General features: G+C 42.6%; 1 protein-coding gene across 2 annotated transcripts in view; it reads right to left on the bottom strand.

The window, feature by feature from the left end:
• Positions 1–21,286, bottom strand: part of FERMT3 (FERM domain containing kindlin 3) — a 33,281-nt gene extending 11,995 nt beyond the window's left edge. Inside the window, exons 1-7 of one of the 2 annotated variants that reach the window (XM_073554585.1) lie at positions 20,787–21,286; positions 12,667–12,842; positions 7,273–7,506; positions 7,070–7,195; positions 3,957–4,128; positions 2,565–2,667; positions 1,504–1,611 (exon numbers count right to left, since the gene is read on the bottom strand). In XM_073554585.1, the coding sequence (XP_073410686.1) occupies positions 1,504–1,611; positions 2,565–2,667; positions 3,957–4,128; positions 7,070–7,195; positions 7,273–7,506; positions 12,667–12,826 (903 nt within the window). In that variant the 5' untranslated portion in view covers positions 12,827–12,842; positions 20,787–21,286. The remainder of the gene's footprint in view (positions 1–1,503; positions 1,612–2,564; positions 2,668–3,956; positions 4,129–7,069; positions 7,196–7,272; positions 7,507–12,666; positions 12,843–20,786) is intronic. The other variant, XM_073554586.1, reaches the window with a different exon arrangement.
• Positions 21,287–25,850: the final 4,564 nt, after the last annotated feature.

The following is a 25,850-nucleotide window of genomic DNA, read 5'->3' as shown; positions in this document are numbered from 1 at the left end:
TGTTTATGGAGACAAATATCATATAGGAATGAAATGATATATTTGATGTGCACCTAGGGATCACCAGTTAGGATATTTTGGGTGATTGTCCTGCACTAATATTTATGCAGGACACATATTAATGGATATTTTAGCGCAATTGACTGTAGGATATACTATTGTTATGTAGTCTGGGATATGTGGTCCTTAATATTTCTCCATTATTTGCAGCTACGGTTTAGTAGTTAGGGATAGGTATTTACCATCCTGTATGTACTCGCTTTGTATATGATAAGTCTTATTGATGTGATACTTTTTTAACTTTAAATACAAATAAATTTGCATTTTTGGATCATATTGTTCCTTCTTTTTTCTCTTTTGGTGTTATGATCTATGTTGAAGGGATCATTACTGAGTGTTATGTGAGGTTCATCAGTTAGGATTATTTATGTTTTCTGCAGGTGTTTGCACCAAACTACAGCATAACAATCTTCTCTGATTATTGTTTTTTTGCTTTTTTTTTTTATACTGCATTCCCCTTTGCCTCCCCATTTGATGCAGTTTTTGGTGTAGATTTGAAGCACCTTTTTAATCTGATTTTTTTGTAGTAGTGAGCCCCTGGAAATGCGGTGACGACATTACCAAAACGGTGCTCGCTTGGGTGTCGAGTATAACGATAAGTTCACAGCGGCCGTTTTTTCAGCTTTTTTTTCTGCCGCAAAACCTGTTCTCTTGGCAGGAAAGAAGCTGCAGTAAAAGGCATGTTTTCCTTGTTTTTTCTCATATTTTTTGCCGTGTTTTTTGCTGTGGTTTTGGCATACTAGATTTGTCGCTTGTGCATGCTGATAAAGTTTAGTGTTGAAAATTAAGTGCTGTTCCATAGAATAAGGTTTTGGCACACAAAAAAAACCACAGCAAAACCTGATGCCTGTGTTTTTTCAGCATTTTTTTTTCACCCATACAAGTCAATGGATGAAAAACGCTGAAAGAAGTGACTTTCTCTATTGTCCAAAAAAACATGCAAAACACAAAATACTGATGACAAAAAAACAATGTGTGTGCATGAGGTTTCTGAAATCTCATAAGCTTTGCTGGTACTGTAAAATGCAGCTGAAAATTAGCGTAAAAAACGCAATAAAAAAAAAAACGCAGCAAAAACGCCCAGTGTGAACGTACCCTAAGTTGTTTATATTTTCCATGGGACCCTGTGTCATTTAAGAAAGGGGTTGTTGAACTAGTGGACTACTACTACTAGTGGACTAAGTTTAAAGAAATCTAGACATTCACGGGAGACTTCAAAGTTTCTCTAGTCTGCTAATAAAGCTCATCCACATTTACATTATTGGGCTGCAATACCAGACATAACCAGGAGCGGTGCTGTTTCTACAAAAATACGACCACAGCTGTGGTGCAGATTCCTAATGCTGGATTTAGGTTGGATTCTCCATGTCACAAGGCAACACATAACATATTTTGTCGAGTATTATCGGAAAAAAAACAAACTGATCACTAAATATCTGGTACCTGCAGAGCAGCAAACGACATCATCTCCTCCTCTGTGCACTCTGCTTCCTCTAAAAGAATCGCCCACCGTGCTTGTTCAAACAGCAGATTAATCCGTACGGCATCCATCTGAGATTAGAAATAATTAGTCTCCGCTTTGAGCCTCATTCAGACATAGGTTTTTTTTCATACGTGTTCTTTTATTTACATGGATGTTGACATGTTTGTGCAGCTTTGCAGACCAAAGAAACCTTTCTTCATTTATTGAGGTCACGCTTCTTTGCACCAAATTCTTCAAAATGGTGCAAATGACTCGCGTGCTTGGCGCAAGATCAAAAACGTTCTTAATTTTTGTCTTTTACAGTATTTTTTTGGTTACTTGTTAGCGCCAAAAATGAAGCAATTCCTTTAAAAAGTCGCACCAAATTAAAAATTCCAATGGAAACTTTACTCCAGACGGAAAGTGATTTGCGCCCCCCAAAAAAGTAACATTTAGTAAAAGTCGCATTTCATGAATCCGGGTTAAATTTCTGGATAGGCAAAGTTGTCAAAGAAAAAAAAAAGAAATCGAAAAAGGAACAAATTAAAAAAAACGGTGCAAATCATTAGAGGATAAGAAGACGCTAATGCAAAAGCCACAAAAGAAGGGAAAATTACTAAAGCAAACGGGAGAAATAGCAAGGATGAACTGCGGACTGAGTGTCCTGGAACAAAAAACAGAGACATCCATTTTTTTAATTTCCAGCCTTGGATCAAATGTTTCCATTTAAATCAGTGGTTCCGTGAAAAAAAAAAAATTGGAAAACACACAGATGCCGTCCGGGGGTCATCCAAGTGGTCAGATTTTTATTGGTTAATGGGCAGGAGAATATTGAAAGTTTTTTTCTTCTTACATATAAAAAAACGGATGTCAAACTGATACTAAGAACCAAAAATGGATGAAAACCTGATCAATTTTTTTCACATAGGAGAATAAGAAGGACCGTCTGAACAAGACCTTAGTTTCTTTTCCGCACAGACCTGGTGTCATCTCCATTCTTTTGGATAACATTACTACGGAATTACGTTACATTGTCTCTCACCTTTGGCTCTAAGTCATGAAAAGTGTAATATTTAAACTGAAGCCATAGTCTGTCCCCTTCCTGGACTCCTTGCTGCATGAGAGACTTGGAGGAATCGAGCCACCTATGGACGAGAAGATGAGAAAACCTTAAATAGAGCTGCAAAGCGTATGGGAGCAGTAGAACATTGCTATCGTTCTTGAAGAGTTCATTTATTCCACGGCTAAGAGGTGGTCACCTATCTGCTGGATAACCTGAAAATGGTAAATCACGGAATATTTTTGGTTCCATCCGATACTGATAACCAGAACAGCCAGTACAGCTTTTTTTCATTTTAGTCATTAAAGGCTATGTTCACATTCAGACAAATTTTTTTTTTTTATTGTTCATTCGTTTTCTAAGGCTATGTGCACACGCTGCGGTTAGGGCTGCGGATTTTTCCACGTGGATTTGGCAAAATCCGCAGGTAAATCTGCGGATTAGCCTGCGGTTTAGCCCTGTGGTTTCACACCTCTACAATGTTGAAGGTGTGAAGCCGCTGCGGATTCCGCACAAAGAATTGACAAGCTGCGGATTGTAACCCGCAGCAAATCCACAGCATGTGCACAGCGTTTTTTGTTTTTCATTCATTTTAATGGTACTGTACAACGCAGCAGAAACTGCTGCGGATCCGCAGCGTGTGCACATAGCCTAAATGCAAGTTGTGCAACTTTGTAAATAGTCTTCATTAAAAACGTACCGTAGTTTGTTTTTGCAGCTACAGTGTCAGTAAATCCTTTGTCTAGCTCAGTACTTTTGTCATACATCTATCTGTCAGAGATCCTGCTATGTTCTGAACCCTTTCTGCTCTCCTCTCCCCCCTCTCAGCGTTAGGGCTCATACTCACTTGCGAGAAATATGGACGAGTGCAATCCGATAAAAAAAATCGGATTGCACTCGGACCAATGTATCCATGGGTATGACCACTAGCAGCTAGCTGTCACTTCATCAGTGGACATACAGTAACTATGGATACCTAAGCTCCTGCAATGCCTGCACATGGGATAAGTGACATAGAAAATCAGAAGAACTATACTACATTTCTAATTGGAGGTATTTGCTAATATAATTATTATTACACCTACTACACATTGGGATAGGATCTTGGAGATGGGAATACCCCTATAAGTCATCTCCTGGGGTGTGGGGGTCAAATACTTCTACTCTTGTACGGTCAGCTTTACAAATGATTGTTTAGGAGAACCCATGCTCATTAAAGTATCCTTCTAAGTTTCAGTGATTTCTGATGGTTATTTGCACAAGCCATGACTGGGCGATAGATTTCATAGAAAGGACTAGAAATGGACACAGAATGCAGCACTATTTTAAAAAGCAAGGGTAAAAACCCAAATCACCCTGGGGGGCAATTCATACCTGGCATGTACTGCAGTTTTATCAGTCACAGAAGTGGCCTTGTATCTCTTCTGTATGTCTTCAGGAGTCAGGCCGGTTTGGCAGACAGATAAGGCTTTGTAACAATCCTGTCCTTCAGGAGAACCAATAAAGTGAGGAGGAACGCCGCCAAACTGTACCTGTCCTTCTCTGGCTGTGGGAGAAGTAGGAAGATGTCGAATAAGAAGGATTAAAGAAACAGTAGAAGGATCATAAGAAAAGAGAAAAGAGATGTCAACGAGAGTTTATAATAATGCGAGAAAAGGGGCCATAAAGTTGTGGAGTCAGAGGATGAGGGTAGAATGGAGAAGAAGTAATGCATGGGCGCTGCAAGAGATGAAGACGAGTGGAGGACACGGTCGCCAACTTGATTTTTTATGCTTTTATAGACAACTTCTTAAAAAATCATAGATATGCAACACATTGTAAAACTCTAATAAATCATGGAGATTGTAAGTGATACATGTCTACAGCCCATAATTCTGCTATGAACACATTAGCCGCACTGACAGGATGATAATTACAGACATCATAATCTGTATCTAAATAAAATTATTATTATCTTTTTCAGCTTCAGAAAACTTCAGGGGAGCATACTTTTTTTTTTTACACATTGGAGAAAAAAGTGTTCTATTTTTACAGACTGTCCAAAAATGGAAGTTTTCATCCCTCGTGGAGGAGCATTTTATAGGGATTAGAGTTGTTTTCTCCCTAACTGCATCCACAACATAGGCTCACTGCACCACCACTTTCCACAGGCCCTATGCATCCCCACTCCACAGGTTCGCTGCACCACCACTCTCGACAGGCTCAATGCATCCCCACTCTCGACAGGCTCAATACATCCCCACTCTCGACAGGCTCTCTGCACCATCACCAAAGGATCTGTGCACCACCACTCTCCACAGGCTCTCTGCACCACCACTCTCGACAGGCTCAATACATCCCCACTCTCCACAGGCTCTATGCATCCCCACTCTCGACAGGCTTTCTGCACCATCACCAAAGGATCTGTGCACCACCACTCTCCACAGGATCTCTGCACCACCACTCTCCACAGGCTCTATGCATCCCCACTCTCCACAGGCTTTCTGCACCATCACCAAAGGATCTGTGCACCACCACTCTCCACAGGATCTCTGCACCACCACTCTCCACAGGCTCTCTGCACCATCACTCTCCACAGGCTCTCTGCACCACCACTCTCCACAGGATCTCTGCACCATCACTCTCCACAGGCTCTCTGCACCATCACTCTTCACAGGCTCTCTGCACCACCACTCTCCACAGGATCTCTGCACCATGACTCTTCACAGGATCTCTGCACCATCACTCTTCACAGGCTCTCTGCACCACCACTCTCCAAAGGCTCTCTGCACCACCACTCTCCACTGGCTCTCTGCACCACCACTCTCCACAGGCTCTCTGCACCACCACTCTCCACAGGCTCTCTGCACCACCACTCTCCACAGGATCTCTGCACCATCACTCTCCACAGGCTCTCTGCACCACCACTCTCCACAGGATCTCTGCACCATCACTCTCCACAGGCTCTCTGCACCATCACTCTTCACAGGCTCTCTGCACCACCACTCTCCACAGGATCTCTGCACCATCACTTTCCACAGGCTCTCTGCACCACCACTCTCCACAGGCTCTCTGCACCACCACTCTCCACAGGCTCTGTGCACCACCACTCTCCACAGGATCTCTGCACCACCACTCTCCACAGGATCTCTGCACCACCACTCTCCACAGGATCTCTGCACCACCACTCTCCACAGGATCTCTGCACCATCACTTTCCACAGGCTCTCTGCACCACCACTCTCCACAGGCTCTCTGCACCATCACTCTTCACAGGCTCTCTGCACCACCACTCTCCACAGGATCTCTGCACCATGACTCTTCACAGGATCTCTGCACCATCACTCTTCACAGGCTCTCTGCACCACCACTCTCCAAAGGCTCTCTGCACCACCACTCTCCACTGGCTCTCTGCACCACCACTCTCCACAGGCTCTCTGCACCACCACTCTCCACAGGCTCTCTGCACCACCACTCTCCACAGGATCTCTGCACCATCACTCTCCACAGGCTCTCTGCACCACCACTCTCCACAGGATCTCTGCACCATCACTCTCCACAGGCTCTCTGCACCATCACTCTTCACAGGCTCTCTGCACCACCACTCTCCACAGGATCTCTGCACCATCACTTTCCACAGGCTCTCTGCACCACCACTCTCCACAGGCTCTCTGCACCACCACTCTCCACAGGCTCTGTGCACCACCACTCTCCACAGGATCTCTGCACCACCACTCTCCACAGGCTCTCTGCACCACCACTCTCCACAGGATCTCTGCACCACCACTCTCCACAGGATCTCTGCACCACCACTCTCCACAGGATCTCTGCACCATCACTTTCCACAGGCTCTCTGCACCACCACTCTCCACAGGCTCTCTGCACCACCACTCTCCACAGGCTCTGTGCACCACCACTCTCCACAGGATCTCTGCACCACCACTCTCCACAGGCTCTCTGCACCACCACTCTCCACAGGATCTCTGCACCACCACTCTCCACAGGATCTCTGCACCATCACTCTCCACAGGATCTCTGCACCATCACTCTCCACAGGCTCTCTGCATCACCACTAACCATCATGTAGACCTGTGGTTTACAAAGCATCAGCCTTCTGCGCCAGATGATTCAATGACATCAGCGTCTGCTCTTTTTATCAATTGAGAAAAAGTCTCAGTCACTCACATTAGGTTAGCAAAATCTATTTTGTTGTGGAGGGTAGCACAGAGGTAGTATTATTACTTTTTTATGGGGCAGCAATACTTTTTAAGGTGACATTAATACTTTCTAAAGGGGCATTACTTGTTTTAAGGGACCACTTTAAGATTTATTACTGTGTTAGGGGGTGCAATACTTGCCTTGCCATGCTATGCTATTGCATTCTTGCAACTTCTTCAATCACATTTTTGGGGTCAGAGGGAAGCCCAAATGTCAGATCCCCCCCAGCAATCGTACATTTATCACCACTACTGTAAAAGGGGTTATATATTGGATAAGGATCATCATTACCAATTGTAGGCTGAAGGGAGGTGATATCGAAAATCTCTTGCGTCACTGGATCCTTCTCTTTTTTTTTCTTTTTCTCTCGTTCTTCAGGTGCTTTCAAGAAAGAAAGTTCTTCTGGATGTCTGATGCCTGGAAAAGAGAGATAAAATGAATGTTGTGCATGTCCCAGGGAATTAGTGTTGTACTGAACGGTAACAGACACTTACCCAGGATCTTACAGACCTCGGTGCAGGCGCTAAATGTTGTGCCGGAGAAGCAAACTCTGATCCTAAGTGAGCGCTGGTTGGGCAAAGAGAGGATTACCGGCTTGTGCTGTGGCATAAAAATTAGGAGGGCATCTGCAAGGATGCCATATTTGTCCAATGCCCAGTTAGTTTTTAGCAACCACTGACGCTTCTGCTTCCACCATAGAGCATGATCAGACCAGTCTTTGCTAATATCTACATTATAAATGCAAAAATAAACAACAATAAATAAATTAATCAGAATAGAATAAAAACAAATAAATGCCGACTTTTATGTTTGGTAACAGTCACATTCTCCATGAAAAAAAACACAATCCTGGAACACATCTTATTACAACTTTGCATTGTACCCATTCCCTCAAAATGTATTCATCAACTGACAACTGGGCGTTACCATTCAGCTTCTTAAAAGGATGCATCTGTAATTCTGTATACAATATCTGCACCGACTGAAGAAGGTAACACTTATTTGTAAATCTTTTCATACGTTTCCAGGAAGAATAAGAAAGAAACAGGGCAACACTTTTTTTTACTAAGAAAAAAATATTTCCGAATCATTTTTTCACTGGGACTATAAGTAAATAGTTAACATACAGTTTGGTCCATATATATTTGGACAGAGACAACATTTTTCTAATTTTGGTTCTAGACATTACCACAATGAATTTTAAACAAAACGTTTCAGATGCAGTTGAAGTTGAAGTTCAGACTTTCAGCTTTCATTTGAGGGTATCCACATTAAAATTGGATGAAGGGTTTAGGAGTTTCAGCTCCTTAACATGTGCCACCCTGTTATTAAAGGGACCAAAAGTAATTGGACAATAGACTCCAAGGCTATATCATGGACAGGTGTGGGCAATCCCTTCGTTATGTCATTCTCAATTAAGCAGATAAAAGTCCTGGAGTTGATTTGAGGTGTGGTGCTTGCATTTGGAAGGTTTCGCTGTGAAGGAAACGTGCGGTCAAAGGAGCTCTCCATGCAGGTGAAACAAGCCATCCTTAAGCTGCAAAAACAGAAAAAACCCATCCGAGAAATTGCTACAACATTAGGAGTGGCAAAATCTACAGTTTGGTACATCCTGAGAAAGAAAGAAAGCCCTGGTGAACTCATCAATGCAAAAAGACCTGGGCACCCACGGAAGACAACAGTGGTGGATGATCGCAGAATAATCTCCATGGTGAAGAGAAACCCCTTCACAACAGCCAACCAAGAGAACACCACTCTCCAGGAGGTAGGCGTATCAATATCCAAATTACCATAAAGAGAAGACTGCATGAAAGTAAATACAGAGGGTTCACAGCACGGTGCAAGCCACTCATAAGCATCAAGAATCAAAAGGCTAGACTGGACTTTGCTAAAAAACACCTAAAAAAGCCAGCATAGTTCTGGAAGAACATTCTTTGGACAGAGGAAACCAAGATCAACCTCTACCAGAAAGATGGAAAGAGAAAAGTATGGCGAAGGCGTGGTACAGCTCCTGATCCAAAACATACCACATCATCTGTAAAACACGACGGAGGCAGTGTGATGGCTTGGGCATGCATGGCTGCCAGTGGCACTGGGTCACTAGTGTTTATTGATGATGTGACACAGGACAGAAGCAGCCGAATGAATTCTGAGGTATTCAGAGCCATACTGTGTGCTCAGATCCAGCCAAATGCAGCCAAACTGATTGGTCGTCGTTTCATACTACAGATGGACAATGACCCAAAACATAAATCCAAAGCAACCCAGGAGTTTATTAAAGCAAGGAAGTGGAATATTCTTGAATGGCCAAGTCAGTCACCTGATCTCAACCCAACTGAGCATGCATTTCACTTGTTAAAGACTAAACTTCAGACAGAAAGGCCCACAAACAAACAGCAACTGAAAACCACCACAGTGAAGGCCTGGCAGAGCATCAAAAAGGAGGAAACACAGCGTCTGGTGATGTCCATGAGTTCAAGACTTCAGGCAGTCATTGCCAACAAAGGGTTTTCAACCAAGTACTAGAAATGAACATTTTATTTTCAATTATTTAATCTGTCCAATTACTTTTGGTCCCTTTAAAAACAGGGTGGCACATGTTAAGGAGCTGAAACTCCTAAACCCTTCATCCAATTTTAATGTGGATACCCTCAAATGAAAGCTGAAAGTCTGAACTTCAACTGCATCTGAATTGTTTTGTTTAAAATTCATTGTGGTAATGTCTAGAACTAAAATTAGAAAAATGTTTTCCCTGTCCAAATATATATGGACCTAACTGTACGTGTTAGGAAGGGATAAGAAGGGAATATATTATCAGAAAATGAAGCATTGTTTAAATCCAGTCTTGTGCTAAAAGTAGAAATAACAAATTTGAAATGTCACACACACACACACACACACACACACACACACACTGCAAGTTTTATACTGGCCACTGGGGCTTTTTTCAAACTCATACTTCCTGTTCTGTACAGAAGACTTTTCATAAGTCTCATTATCCTCACAGGCAGGATTACAATGATAGGTAACGCCTCTATACACAGCTGATAACACAGGATCCAATAATCACAATAGGAGATATCACAGCTGACCTCTTCCCCCCTCCTTTCACAATAACCTTTGCACACGCTCATTAGATGCTTCAATGCAAAAGTAAGGGTCTGAGTTAGACTATTGCTGCTAATGTGTATTTCCTGAAAGAACCAGAAGTTTGAGTCTAAAAAAAATACCTAATGGTCAGTGTGAAAATTGCAAGACTTCCATTTTTAATACAGATTGCGATAAAGACTGTGATTGTGAGTAATAAAAAATATTGCCAATTTTATTTTTTATTACATTTATATGGGTTTTCCAGTTTTGGAAAACCCTTCTTCCTTGGTGTACTTTGTTTTATAAAAAAAAAAGTGCTTTCCTCACTCTTCTCAGTTCTAACACTGAGATTCCGCCACTGCGCCAAATGTCTTTTATTGTCTCAAGGTCTGACATCAGCGCTGCAGCCAGTAACTGAGCTCAACCCTCTGCCCGAGTTGATGACCCGAGCCACTGAGCTCACTGATTGGTTGCTGCGCTGTCGACGTGATGTCAGCTCTGCAGCAAATAACAGACACCAGTAGCAGACACTCAAAACTGTACCTGGGAAGGGTGAGTAAAGCTTATTATCTATTTATATAATTCCCTTGTAATGTTTTCATTGCCTGTTCTGTCCAGATGTCACCGTATCCCAGAATTCCAATCGGAGGAAGTTCATCGACCACCATATTGGGACACCCAAGTGATAGGTGTCTCATTATGGAAACTGCTGCTGATACCAACCTATTGCGCAGTACCACCAGCGGAACACTGTCGCACCACACACACACTCACACACACACACACTCACAGTCATACACTCACACACTCAGACTCACACTCACGCAGCCTCTTGCGCGGTACCGCACAGGAGCAGTGAATCATTCGGCTGATCCCAGTGGCAGATGCATGACGTGTCTACAGGCAGAGGAAGCCGGTCACATTAAAGGGGTTTTCCCACGAACGAAAGTTCATTTAAAAAATTGTCTGTGTCTGACCATATACGGAGCATACCACATCTCCTGGGCAGGGGAGAAAGCAAAAAACAATACTGACATTACAGCAAGGGGATCACAGAAGATTCATTTTGTGAGGTAAATCTTTCACTGACTGTTTTTAAACAATATTTTACCTCACAAAATGTATCCTCTGTGATTCCCTGCTGTAATGTCAGTATTGTATTTTGCTTCCTCCCCTGCCCAGGAGCTGTGGTATGCTCTATACATGGTCAGACACAGGGGTGAGAGAGACAGAGCACAGGGGGGAGACAGCTCAAACGGGACAGCACATGAGGGGAGAACACAGCACAGGAAGGAGAGAGACAGCAGACAAGGGATAGCACATGGGGTAGACAGGTCAAAGAAGAGAGCACAGACGGGAGAAGTCAGCACATGGGGAAAGAGAGAGTGGATAGGTGGGTGAGCACATGGGGGGAGATATTCTCAACACTGCAAAGCCTGCCCCCATCGTGACATTACTGCCCTCCATTTAGTGTGTATGTATATATATATATATATATATATAATTATTATTATTTATTTTTTTACCAAAAAATTGGAGCCAGAAGACAGTGGCTTTCTGAATCTGGAACATCCCCTTAACATAAAAAATCGGACTGAAACAATAGGTTATTTTTTTTATGACACATTCCCTTTAAATAACTAAGGACTGCATAGAGAAAGACTTGCACTCTGGACCTTACAAGGCACAACATGCAGATCATCCTATAGGGAAAGACAATACACCAGTAAGCTTAGAATTAACGCATGGCTCTGCATTTCCTATAGAGGTGTACATGATCCACCTAGGACTTATGTGATCACCCCTATCTGCTGCCATTGAGCTGGTACTACAGTATATTTTATTATTGCGCTCGAGTTTTGCATTACCTCTATGGAGGGGTTTGGTACAGTAATGACGTTTAAAGGGAACCTATCACCTCTTTAGGCCGCTATAAGATGTGGCCACCGCCTTTCATGGCTTATACATAGCATTCTATAATGCTGTAGATAAGCCCCCGGTCCGACCTGAAAGATAAGAAAAATAAGTTTTATTATACTCACCTGGGGATGCGGTTCTTTCCGATGGGTGTCGCAGGTCTGGGTCCAGCGCCTCCCATCTTCTTGCAATGCCGATCTCCTTTTGCTTCATGGCTCCCCGGCATCACGCTCCTGTGCAGGCGTACTTATCTTCCCAGTTGAGGGCAGAGCAGATAACTGTAGTGCGCAGGCGCTGGGCCTCTCTGACCTTTCTCGGTGCCTGCGCACTGCAGTACATTGCTCTGCCCTCAACAGGGCAGATAAGTACGCCTGCACAGGAGCGTGATGCCGGGGAGCCATGAAGCAAGCAGGAGGGTGGCATCGCAAGAAGATGGGAGGCACCGGACCCAGACCTGCGACAACCCTCAGACCGGACCGCCCCCAGGTGAGTATAATAAAACTTATTTTTCTTATCTTTCAGGTCAGACCGGGGGCTTATCTACAGCATTATAGAATGCCATATACACGCCCTGAAAGGTGGTGGCCGCATCATATAGCGGCCAAAACAGGTGACAGGTTCCCTTTAAGCGGCGGCTCCTCTTCGGTGCTTTCTTGCAAAACTCATCTTCCTCTTTCCCATCGCATAAGTTATTTTTGTTTCTTAAAGTGTCAGGCTTTGACAGTGATAGGAAGAAGTAAGAACCACACAGAAGCCTGGGATAAGAAGATTACACTGCAGGAACACAGAACGGATACCACAAATGTGGACCTGTGAAATGTGACAGTGATAACAGAGAAGCTTCAGACGTTAGTTAAGTTTTGGGCTAAAGTTAAAATTACCTATTTTTTCCACCAGTTGTAACATGACTCCCCCAATGTGTTGTTCCCCAGTCACTCGGAGCGTTATCGGCTCCGCATCTTCTCCTAGGTCCTCCACATAGACCTTCAGCTCCCAGGAGGAATCTATATATTCTCCGCTGGCCGTCTGAATTCCAGCCATTTTCAGTCCACCTGCCCTTCAAGGAGATAAAATATGGCTGCATAAGTCATTTGCTTCACAATATTCATTTATGTCATTTGTGAAAGTAACGATTTTCAGGGTATGCCCTTGGCTCATAACCATAGCTTCCAAACTCAAAGTGGTGTCTGTAAGACCTCATTCACACGTCAGTAGTTTTCTCATCAGTGTTTTATTTTTATTATCAGAGTTTCGTTAGACTGATCTGTGTGTCAGTTTTTATTATCAGAGTTTGGTCAAAGTTTCTCCATCTTCTGTCCATGAAAATCAGACTTCTCTTGGATGTCATCCGATTTTATTCCGTGGACCCATAGACATGGCTAAGTATGATCTGATAATCGGATGCGTGCTGCGATTTTTAACTCAATCCAAGGAAAAAAATCAGACTTGTGCGCAGACCAACACAATAACATAGGGATGAGTGTTATCCTTCAAAACAGCAGATAGCGCTCGTCCAATTTTTATGGTCGTCTGCACGAACCTGTCACGTGAAAAAACACTATTAGCCTGCAGATATGGGGTTAATTAATCTACAGGTTAGTAACATTCTGAACCTGCCCAGCGCCGGCACTTAGACCCCCACTGCTGGGAGGAAATTAACTTTATTCCTCCTGGTAACATTTGGGTTTCAGCCACTGGGATGACGCAGGCGCGCGTTGAGTGTATAGAGTGGCGCCTGTAACCGTGCCCCCATCACTGACTGACAGCAGTTCTGCTGAACTGCTGTCAGTCAGTGATGGGGGCACGGTTACAGGGCCGGCTGTCAATCAGAACTGGGGGCACTATTAAAGCCACAGCTCTCTATACACAGAGCGGTGACTGAACCCACGCCTAATGCTATCGGGAGGAATAAAGTTAATTTCTCTAAATTCCGGCACTGGGCAGGTTCAGAAAGCTATTAACCTGCAGATTAACTCCATATCTATAGACTAATAGTGTTTTTGATTTCATGTGACAGGTTCCCTTTAAAGCTGCAGATTTTCAATGAGGATTAAATATATTATAGTGGAATGTGACATTTTTGGCTAAATTCCACATTGAAATCAAAAGCAAAATCTGCATGTAACACAAGGGGATTTTATTGCAGATTTTAAGGAACGTGATTGTGCACACATAGTAAGAGTGGCGTAAGATTGCTTACGTAGAAAACTCTACAGGTTGCCATGAATTAGATGAGCCGTGACTTCACGCCCCATCACGTCCCCGTCCCCCCATTTTGATAGAGCTGAGCAAAACTGGCATGAAAACACTAAGGTCTCAAAACATTTTGCTCAACAAAATTTTGCGACTTTTCAAAGCGACTTACTCCAGAATTCCGTAGAGAGAGAATGGAGGGCACCACTAGTAAAATATATGAGAACAAATAAAGGCAAGAGGGTTCACCGGGTATGCAAAAAGCATATAATGAAACAAAGGAAAGAGCAACCCCATAGAAAGGAACACCTCAATTGCACAAAAGTACTACATATGTATATGATAAAAGAATCACTTTATTATTCACCAAGAACAAAGGGGGTATAGCACTCGTGCCTATGACAGTTTGTGGGGCTGCATCAGATTTTTTTCCTTGGACCTAACAATCTGTGCAAAATCACGGAGACGTGTCTGGTTTTGATCTGAGTGTAGGGGTGTGTGCACACGCTGCGGATTCTGCTGCGGTTTTGGCCCTGCGGATCCGCAGCAGTTTTTGCTGCGGTGCACAGTACCATTATTTTCAATGGAAAATGAAATCCACAGTGCCCACGGTGCGGATTTTTCCGCGTGGATTTGCTGCGGTTTCAAAACCGCAGCATGTCACTTCTTTGTGCGGAATCTGCAGCGGTTTTACACCTTCTCCATTGTAGAGGTGTCAAACCGCAAGATAATCCACAGGTAAACCGCAGGTCTTTTGACCTGCGGATTTACCTGCGGATTTTGCAAAATCCGCAGCGTGTGCACGCAGCCTAGATCAGTGAAAAAAACTGACAGCATTCGGTGTGATGGCTGTTTATCACTGACTGATAGATAGGAGGAGGTGGAGAAACTTTTTTTTTTATATCTCATCAGTGAAAAAAAGTTAAGAAATTTGATGAAAATCACTGATGAAACTTGGTCCGTTTTTCTTGTACATGAAAACCCCCTGATGTCTGAATGAGGCGGACTGGACGCCGGTCTCCTGACCTAAGTGTTACAGCCACATAAAAGTATATGAAGCTGTCATGCTCGGGTCAGGAAAGCCACCGGCCAGTCTGTGCTTTAGTGATCCGTGCTCAGACCTGTTGGCACGGACGTAAGCCCTAAGGCCGGGTGTAGACGAGCGTATGAAAAATAAGACAAGTCGAAATGTTGCAAGTCAGGTCAGTTTACGCTATGTAAAAAAAACACAGCGGGCGAGAGATTTTTATAAATCCGATCCACTTTGCTGGATAAAAAGCTGCCTCAAAAGCTCATAGCTCATTGTAGTAATTGAGCCCTATGCAATAAGATAGTGGATTCACTTGCTGCAGAATTTGTTGCAGAAATTTCCAACCATCTGAAATTGGTTATTTGAGCAACAAGCACATGGATTTCTCCTAGTTTCATTTGGATGAATAAAAAAGTGCAGACATTTTGGCAACATGATCTGCCTCATACGCTTATCCCCTAAGAACTCTATGTGTGAGCCCCTAAGAACTCTATGTGTGAGGTTGCACGCTGCAATCTTTCTGATCTCAAAAAATCAAGTTAGCTGCTGAGTGATGGAAGTCCGGCTGCCAGGACATCCAGGGATCCTGAGGTCAAAGCCCCAAGAATGGGGCTCTGCAGCTGTCATGAATGGAGCGTAAATGCACGTGCATGGTCTCTGCTCCATTCATTGTCTATGGTACTAGAAATCGACAAGTGCTCCACTCTGCAGTCCCATAGACAATTAATGAATCTTTTGAGCTCAGTGGCTCTTCTGGTTGGTAACTTGGTTGTGCAGAGAATGGCAGATGACCTTTTTCACTTGAATGAAGTTACATTACAGCAGTTGGATGGGAACTGTGCAAAGGAAAAACTGTGAAGGAAATGTAGCGCTGAAACGGTACTGTGGCCCCTTTATTCTCAGCTTCTATGTATGGGGGTCCAAGAGGTTATTCAACAACCTGTGCATCTGAAAATAGAACTGTCCCTCAGTACCTTCCCAGATAGGGATCAACTATAGCAGCAGGGTAGGCAAAATTTAAAATATAACTTTTAATAACATCCTAAAAGAAGGGGACTTAATAGCCACAATGCATATACAGACAACAATACAATACCATTAAAGTGCAAGTGCTCAAAACCAACTGTGCTCAAGATAAAAAAAAAAACTGGTATCATCTCACCAAAGTAGAATTTCCTTCATCCCAGTTGTACAGATGTTATTTCACGTAGGAATGAGGGGTCTCATTCCCTTTAAATCAGACAATGGGGAATAGACAGTAAAAAGGGGGATGGGGTGTATTTTTTGTTTTACCACTTCCTGTCATGCCCCTGCACTGCTGCTGCCCTCACAAGGGCAGTACCCAAGTATGAACCTATAAATAAGTTACCCACAAAGTTATGTAGCCACCCCAATGCGTTTCTCCCTCCGTTCAGACTTCGGTACTGCCCTTGTGAGGGCAGCAGCAATGCAGGGGCACGACAGGGAGTGGTAAAACAAAAAATACTCCCCAATCCCCCCCTTTTTCTATCTATTCCCCATTGTCTGATTTAAAGGGAAAGAGACCCCTCATTCCTACGTGAAATAACATCTGTACAACTGGGATGAAGGAAATTCTACTTTGATGAGATCATACCAGTTTTTCTTTATCTTGAGCACAGTTGGTTTTGAGCACTTGCACTTTAATGGTATTGTATTGTTGACTGTATATGCATTGTGGCTATTAAGGGTATGTGCACACATTGCGGATTCGTGTGCAGAATTTTTCACGTGGAATCTACTATTTTTGGCAGAATCCGCAGGTCAAAATCCGGGCATTTTGCCTGCGGATTTCCTGCGGATTTAGTGTAAGAGAAAACAAGGGCGGGGGCGCAGACATAGGGCTTCACCTGGTATAAATCAATTAAAATATAAAAGTACTCTGGACTACTTACCCTTTATGGGTTGTGTTCAGAAACAACCACTCTCAATGTTTGTTGCAGTCATATAGCTGCTGCAGAGCTCGTGCAGGTGGACAGCGTCCACTAGGTATCATAAGTTGAGGATCCAATAAAAGCACTTCTGAGCATCCGCGCTGCTTTAGTGATAAGAATTCTTCAGAAATCCATATAAATCTTTCAAGTTCTTTATTATATGTACTACAGAAACTACGCGTTTCGAGGTGACTGTACTGTAACCTGAAGAAGAGGTGCGGTTTGTCACCTCGAAACGCGTAGTTTCTGTAGTACATATAATAAAGAACTTGAAAGATTTATATGGATTTCAGAAGAATTCTTATCACTAAAGCAGCGCGGATGCTCAGAAGTGCTTTTCTTGGATCCTCAACTTATGCTGCGGATTTAGTGGGGATTTTGCCTGCGTTTTTACACCTGCGGATTCCTATAATGGAATAGGTGTAAAAACACTGCGGAATCCGCACAAAGAATATTGACATGCCGCAGGAAAAAACTGCTGCGTTTCCGCGCAGATTTTTACACAGCGGTATTTATTTCCCATAAATTTGCATTGTACTGTAAAGCAATAGGAAATCTGCAGTGGATCTGCAGCGGCAAATACGCAACGTGTGCACATACCCTTAGTCCCCTTATTTTGGGATATTATTAAAGGTCCAAGAGGTTAGACCCCTATCAGTGATTAAGTAATGACATATCCGAGCAATATGAGAATACACCTTTAAGTATGTCAGAGCTCCAGTGAATGTGACCAAGGCAAGTTTTCCACCTCTGGATATATAACAATCTTATCTGAAAGTGAGTACAGATCTTGAAATTGAGACATTGTATAACTTTGTAATATACTTTGTGTTTTGATTCTTCTCTCCAGTTTCTTCAGTACAGCTTTAGTTACAAACAAGCAGAGCAGAGAATCCCTTCATTCATCCAGTAATTATTTATATATATATATATATATATATATACACAAATTGTCATATACAGCATATCACAAAAGTGAGTACACCCCTCACATTTTTGTAAATATATTGTTATATCGTTTCATGGGACATCACTGTAGATCTGGCACTGTGATACAATGGAAAGTAGTCAGTGTACAGCTTGTATAACAGTGTAAATTTGGTGCGCCCGCTAAATAACTCAACATACAGTCATTAATGTCTAAATCTCTGGCAACAAAAGTGAGTACACCCTAGAGCGAAAATGGCTAAATTAAGCCCAAAGAGTGGATATTTTGTGTGGCCTCCATTATTTTCAGGCACTGCTTTAACTCTCTTGGGCATGGAGGTCACTAGAGCTTCACCGGAGGCCCCTGGATTCCTCATCCACTCCTCCATGATGACATCACAGAGCTGGTGGATGTTGGAGACCTTGTGCTCCTCCACCTTCCATTTGAGGATATCCCACAGATTCTCAATAGGGTTTAGGCCTGGAGGCATGCTTGGCCAGCCCAGCTCCTTTACCCTCAGTTTTTTTTTACAAGGGAATGGTCATTTTGGAGGTTTGATTGCCATCATTATCATGGTGGAATACTGCCCAGTGGCCCAGTTTCTGGAGGGTGGAGATTATGTTCTGCTTCAGTATGTCACAGTACATGTTGGCATTCATGGTTCTCTTAATGTACTGTAGCTCCCCACCGATGGTAGCACTCATGCAGCACAAAACCATGACACTCCCACCACCATGCTTGACTGTAGGCAAGACACAATTGTCTTTGTACTCCTCACCTGGTTGCTGCCACACACACCTGACACCATTTGAACGAAATAAATTTATCTATGTCTCCTCAGACCACAGGACAGGGTTCCAGTAATCCATGTCCTTGGTCTGCTTTTTTCAGCAAACTGTTTGCGGGCTTTCTTGTTTGCAAGCTTTCACCTTTAGGAGAGGCTTCCTTCTGGGATGACAGCCATGAATACCACTTTGATGCAGTGTGCTGCCTATGGTCTGAGCACCAGCAAGTGGATCTCCCCAACCCTTTAACCTCTACAGTAATGCTGGCAGCACTCATACGTCTATTGTAAAAAGACAGACGAGCACTCAATTTCTGTGGTCGACCATGGCGAGGCCTGTTTTGAGTGGAACCAGTCTTGTTACACCGCTGTACGTATTTGGCCACCGTGCTGCTGATCAGTTTCAGGGTGTTGGTGATCTTCTTATAGCCTCAGCCATCTTTATGTAGAGCAATAATTCTTTTGTTTTTTTTCAGATCCTCAAAGAGTTCTTTGCCATGAGGTACCAGTATGAGAGTGTGAGAGAGTGTGAGAGCGATAAGACCAAATTTACCCCACCTGCTCACCATTCACACCTGAAACCTTGCAACACTAATGAGTCCCATGACACTGGGGAGGGAAAATGGCTAATTGGACACTATTTGGCCATTTTCACTAAGGGGTATACTCACTTTTGTTGCCAGCGATTTAGGCATTAATGGCTGTGTGTTGAGTTATTTAAAGGGCGCACCAAATGTACACTGTTACACAAGCTTCACACTGACTACTTTACATTGCATCAAAGTGTCAGATCTTCAGTGTTGGCCCATGAAAAGATATAATAAAATATTAAAAAAAAAAAAAAAAAAAGGTGAGGGGTGTACTAACTTTTGCAATATACTGTACATCCTTCAATGTTTGCACATTGTAGAGATGTTAACAGGAACAGGGAGCGTCTTTAATCAGAAGGTACGTTTTCCAAACCCGATAATATATTGTGAATTCTGCAATGGCCGACGACCATCTGACAATTGTTCAGGTCAGAAGTAAGTATTTGGCCTGACGGTGCGACTGATTGGTATTCTATATGGTCGTATGCATGCACGCAGCCACACCTTTCACAGGAAATTCTGTTTCCTAACACCAGCATTGCACAGTTTGCAGACAGCTGTGCCAAAATTAGCAAAGGAATACTAGAGTTTAATAAGAGGTTTCTTGGTAATTTATAGTGTAAAGTTAAAAACTCAGGAAATAATTAATACAATTATTTTTTTTTTTTTTTTTTTACAAGAAAAGAGTAAGAGTCGCACATGCAAGGCAGAGACTACTAAAAGCATTTTGGGCCGTTCCCTGATACGAGGTGCCACCTATAACCTCTAGTTGACACCACCGAAACACTGCACGCAACCAGCACTTCTGTATTATCTCTCGTGGGCGGGCAGCAACTACTTCCCAGCACAGGGGACTGGATTATTAAGTGATTGTATATTTTTGAATTATTTTACATTGTTATAGTGTCATTGATACAGTGTCAGATTAATGTAGTGTTTAGTGGTTATGTCATAATTGATGCAAAAGAAAAATTGGATAGTTGCCCAAAGCAATAGAGCAGATTTCATTTTTTTTTTTTTCGAAAAATTTAAGATTTGTTGCCATGAAGAAATATTCCATTTTTACTTTGTCAGATCTTATATACATCGCCCCCTTATATGTCCTGCTGGAGGGTGATTTTGATTACAAAAGTGAAAAAAGGATCAATTTAGTCAAATTATTTTCAAGACGTTTGGAAGGAGATGTCAGCGAGTTCTAATGTAAGAAAGGTCGAGTAAAAATGGAGAGATCTGTCATCTGCTGCTATAGGAAGTGTCTTTGATGTGAAAATCTTGTAGACATGTGTGTCATGAAGATCTAGACCGGATCATTTCTTCTCTTCACCGTACTCATGACTTTAATGATTTCTAAACAAGTAAATATTTACAAACAATACAATACAAAGTAACAATAACCATTCCTCCTCTGGGAAGTGTTACCCTCACTCTAGAAGGACCAACAAACCCAATAAAATACAAGAAACCTTCCTTCTGTAGCACTACTAGCAACATTTTCTGATACCAATACAATGAATGATGACTTACCTTCTTGCGCGGCTCTTGGTTATACTTTTGGGGTTTCTTTTAGTGATATTCTTGCTTCTTTTGTTTTGCAGGGTGCTGTAGCATGGAGCTCGTACTTTACCGCTACCCCTTGTGCATTGTCCCCTCCCTTCTGTGAGATGTCCTCTTTCCTGTCACTCTAGATGTACAAAGTTTCCTCTTAAGTTCACTTTATCGCTCACTTCTCCAACTGACAGCCATTACTTCTGTGGTGCACACTTGTCTTATTGTAACTCTGCCTTATCAACAAAGTATTACATTCCAATTGTTGTGCATTATCTGTTCCTGTACTATTCCCTTACTTTACTCCTGAATTATTATTCTATCCTTTGTGTTTAAATTCACTATATTTATCTAGTATCAGCTACAGCCATCCTCCATCTCTGTCTACTCCCATGCCCTATTAAACATCACTTCACCCTCTACTTCCATGTGACTTGTTTTACCCGCTGTCGTCCTAATCTACCCCCTTCACTAAATCTTTATGGAGTAACATACTGTGAATCTACAATGCCCTCCTCTTCTTCCTCCTTTAATTTCCTCCCAAATCACCACTTCTCCTTTATATATGGAATTCTCAGTAACACACAATTAAGAAGGAACTAAAAAGACAAGTTGCAGAACTTTGATACATTATAGGTCAAGCCGATGTAAAGCTAATATTTTTAAGTTTTGCCTACAAATTGAATACTATATATAGATATTTATTGAGATAGTTTTTACCTGATGAGGCTGATGTACTAACTTTCAAAATCCGTGTCGCAATGGCAGTCCATTCTCAAATTAAAATGAAGAGACTTGTATTAAAATTAAACAGTGAAACTTTCGAAAAGCATTATACCGCCATTCTCACATGGATTTCCCAAGTACGGTAACTACATTTGGCCTAAAACATAAAAATCTGTTTAAAGGGAAAAATATCAGCAGGTTTTTGCTGTGTGATTCTGAGAGCAACATGTTATAGGGGCTGAAACTCTGATTCCAGGGATGTGCTACATTCTGGGCTGTTTTTCTTGTTTCAACAAAATCAGTGTTTTATCAGCATGAGATCATCTGTTACACACCTGTCCTGGATTCGGGCTTTGCTTCCCTCACCTCGGTCTGCTGAACTCTGTTGAGCTCTACGTTGCACTTGGTAGATGGCCTGGCATGATCCCATGTGATCTTCTGCCTAGGTCTATAAAAGGCCTACCAAGACACATACAAAGTCACTGTCAAAGTACTGGAGGAATTGCCCCATCTCGTACATGTCATAAGTGGCTGATGGATGGTGGATCCCTGTCTGGGACCTGCTTATATATTGAATGGGCCCCATCCTGCACTGTGTGTTAGCTGCACATGCACAGTTCTTTTCATTAATTTCTATGGGAATTCCAAAAATTTACCTTGAATTGACGAGTTTCATCCAAAACATAGAGATTAGTACAAGCAACGATTTTTTTTCATGTGGACATTCGGTCCATGAGAAAGAATATGGTCAGCTTTTTTTTTTTTTTTTTTTTTTTTTTTTAAGGACAGTACCAAAAATACAGTCGTTAATGTAGCCTCACAGAAACTTTCTTTATATTTATTGTACTCAGCTTCCAGCTAAGTTATTTTAGTAAGAATTGTATTTTATCTTAACTGTAATTTTTTTTCCGCTTAGTGAATTACGTTACATGTATCCATATTATATTTAATTTGACATTTCTTGGCCCAAACCTATAGCTTCCCCAAATACCTCTATAATATATAATCAATGTGAATTACGTTGCTTAGTATCATCTGCAAATATTGCAGTTCTGCTCTACATTCCCTCAACTTGGTCATTAATATATTAAAAAGAAGAGGGCCCAGTACTGACCCCTGTTGTACCCCAGTTTTCTATGACCAAATCAGACTGTGTTCTAGTCATACCCATCCTGTTTCCTCTCACTGAGCCAGTTTATAGCCCATTTATATATTTTCCCCTATTTCCACTTACATTTTATGTGACACTGTATCAAATGTCTTTATAAAGTTTAAAAACACGACATCCACGTCCTTACCCTGTTCCAGTCAGGAACTTACTTTCTCAAAGAACCTGATCCAATAAGTTTGATAGTTCCTATCAAACTCAACTCACATTGATGGTGGATTATAAGATTACTATCACTGAGGTACTCTAGAACTGTAGTTTTTAGAATACCTTAACATAATTTATCCACAATAAAGGTTAAACTTAAGGGCCTGTCACACTAAGCGATATCGCTAGCAATATCGCTATAACGTCACTGGTTTTTGTGATGCAGCAGCGATATTGCTAGCGATATCGCTATGTGTGATACTTACCTCCGACCGGCTTCCCCGCTGGTTATCGCTGATCGCGCGAGAACGTCCTGGACCGTTTCTCGTCACCTGCTTCCTGCTGGGCTTCCTGTGGCGGTGACGAGCGACGCGTGGATGCAGGCGGGAGGACATCAGGATCGCCTCGTCTGACAGGTAAGTAGAGCCCCCCGACCGCTGCTATGTCGCTGGTGAGAGCTGCCTGTGTGGCAGCTCATTAGCGACCACTTAGCGATGCACCAGCGATCCTGACCTTGTCATATCGCTGGCCGGGATCACTGGTGCATCGCTAAGTGTGACAGTACCTTTAGGTTCTGCTGGAAAAGGCTAAGTGCAGCCCCATAGGAAATGAACGGAGAAAAGGATAAGAATGTGCACTGTCCATTGTAACAGGAATAAATGTTCCCCATTATGCTAATCGCTGCATATCCCAGTGGTCGGAACCCTACCGCGGACCCCTACCGATTGACAAATTAATACCAATCCTTTGATGACAATCTCATATACAGTGGGGGAAAAAAGTATTTGGTCAGCAACCAATTGTGCAAGTTCTCCCACTTAAAAAGATGAAAGAGGCCTGTAATTGACATCATAGGTAGACCACAACTATGAGAGTCATAATGAGAAAACAAATCCAGAAAATCACCTTGTCTGATTTGGCTAGATTATGGTGGAAAATAAGTACTTGGTCACCTAAAAACACGCAAGATTTCTGGGTCTCACAGACCTGTAACTTCTTCTTTAAGAGGCTCCTCTGTCCTCCACTCATTACCTGTAGTAATGACACCTGTTTGAACTTATCAGTATAAAAGACACCTGTCCACAACCTCAAACAGTCACACTCCAAACTCCAGTATGGTGGAGGCCAAAGAGCTGAAGGACACCAGAACCAAAATTACAGCCCTGCACCAGGCTGGGAAGACTGAATCTGCAATAGGCAAGCAGCTTGGTGTGGTGAAATCAACTGTGGGAGCAATAAGAAAATGGAAGACATACAAGACCACTGATAATCTCCCTCGATCTGGGGCTCCACACAAGATCTCACCCCGTGGGGTCAAAATGATCACAAGAACGGTGAGCAAAAGTCCCAGAACCACACGGGGGGACCTAGTGAATGACCTTCATAGAGCTGGGACCACCATAACAAAGGCTACCATCAGTAACACACTACGCTGCCAGGGACTCAGACCCTGCAGTGCCAGACGTGTCCCCCTGCTTAAGCCGGTACATGTCCAGGCCCGTCTGAAGCTTGCTAGAGAGCATTTGGATGATCTAGAAGAGTATTGGGAGAATGTCATATGGTCTGATGAAACCAAAGTAGACCTGTTTGGTATAAACAAAACTCATCGTGTTTGGAGGAGACAGAATTCTGAGTTGAATCCAAAGAACACCATACCTACTGTGAAGCATAGGGGTGGCAGCATGCTTTGGGGCTGTTTTTCTGCAAAGGGACCAGGATGACTGATCCGTGTACATAAAAGAATGAATGGGGCCATGTATCGTGAGATTTTGAGTGCAAACCTCCTTCCATCAGCAAGGGCATTGAAGATGAAACATGGATGGGTCTTTCAGCATAATGATCCCAAGCACACCGCCAGGGCAACGAAGGAGTGGCTTCGTAAGAAGCATATGAAGGTCCTGTAGAGGCCTAGCCAGTCTCCAGATCTCAACCCATAGAAAATCTTTGGATGGATTTGAAAATCCGTGTTGCCCAGCGACAGGTCCAAAACATCACTGCTCTAGAGATCTGAATGGAGGAATGTGCCAACACACCACCAACAGTGTGTGCCAACCTTCTGAAGACTTACGTTTGACCTCTGTCATTGCCAACAAAGGATATATAACAAAATATTGAGATGAACTTTTGTTAATGGCCAAATACTTATTTTCCACCATAATTTGCAAAATAAATCTTGCCAAAATCTGACAAGGAGATTTTCTGGATTTGTTTTCTCATTTTGACTCTCATAGTTGTGGTCTACCTATGATGTCAATTACAGGCCTCTCATCTTTTTCAAGTGGGAGAACTTGCACAATTGGTGGCTGACTACTTTTTTTCCCCACTGTATGTCTATAATACTGTTACGTTTGCCTCATGAGAACTGCTGCTGTTCCTTTTTCAGTATATGGACAATAAATGTTGAAGTGTTTTGTGGTCTTACAAATCTAAAGCAGCATTATATTGGGGTCAATGACTAAGTATAGAGCACTGTATTACCAAAGGCCCCAATACACAAAACATTGGTAAAATCTGATGGCATCGGCAGGTTTGGCCGACATTCTAATGTGTATAGAGGCATCAAAACTTTTCTCCGGGGGAGGTAAGGATCCTTCTGCCACAAGATAAACTGCTGTCTTGTAGAGAACACAGGAGCCCTTCGGTCCAAGCAAGCGCTCCTGTAGTTGGAAGAATCAGGACAGACCTATCATTGAAGCAACCTGTGCCCAAGGGGGATCATTTTCACCTCCGAAGTTGCAATAAGCCTCTGTCGCAGACACAAGATTGGTTTGAAAAGGACCCATTTATTGCTCTTTAACAATGACCCCCATCCGTCTGCCATTGGATAGCGGCCATCATTCTGCCACCAACTATGGTGTATGGGGCTGTTATGAGTTTCTACCATGATTCTCTACTATCTTTCATTTGTACTATATCACACGACCAGGGAAAAGTTGCTTCTTTGGATAAAAGACAGCAGCGATTCTAATTTATTTTCACTATTCAGTAAAAAGAAATTCGTC

The sequence above is a fragment of the Dendrobates tinctorius genome, unplaced genomic scaffold (assembly GCF_039654945.1).
Source record: "Dendrobates tinctorius isolate UK_male_01 unplaced genomic scaffold, ASM3965494v1 ptg000211l, whole genome shotgun sequence".
NCBI lineage: Eukaryota > Metazoa > Chordata > Amphibia > Anura > Dendrobatidae > Dendrobates > Dendrobates tinctorius.
Note: the sequence above shows the minus strand (reverse complement) of the source record. Positions and strands in the feature narration are given on the sequence as shown.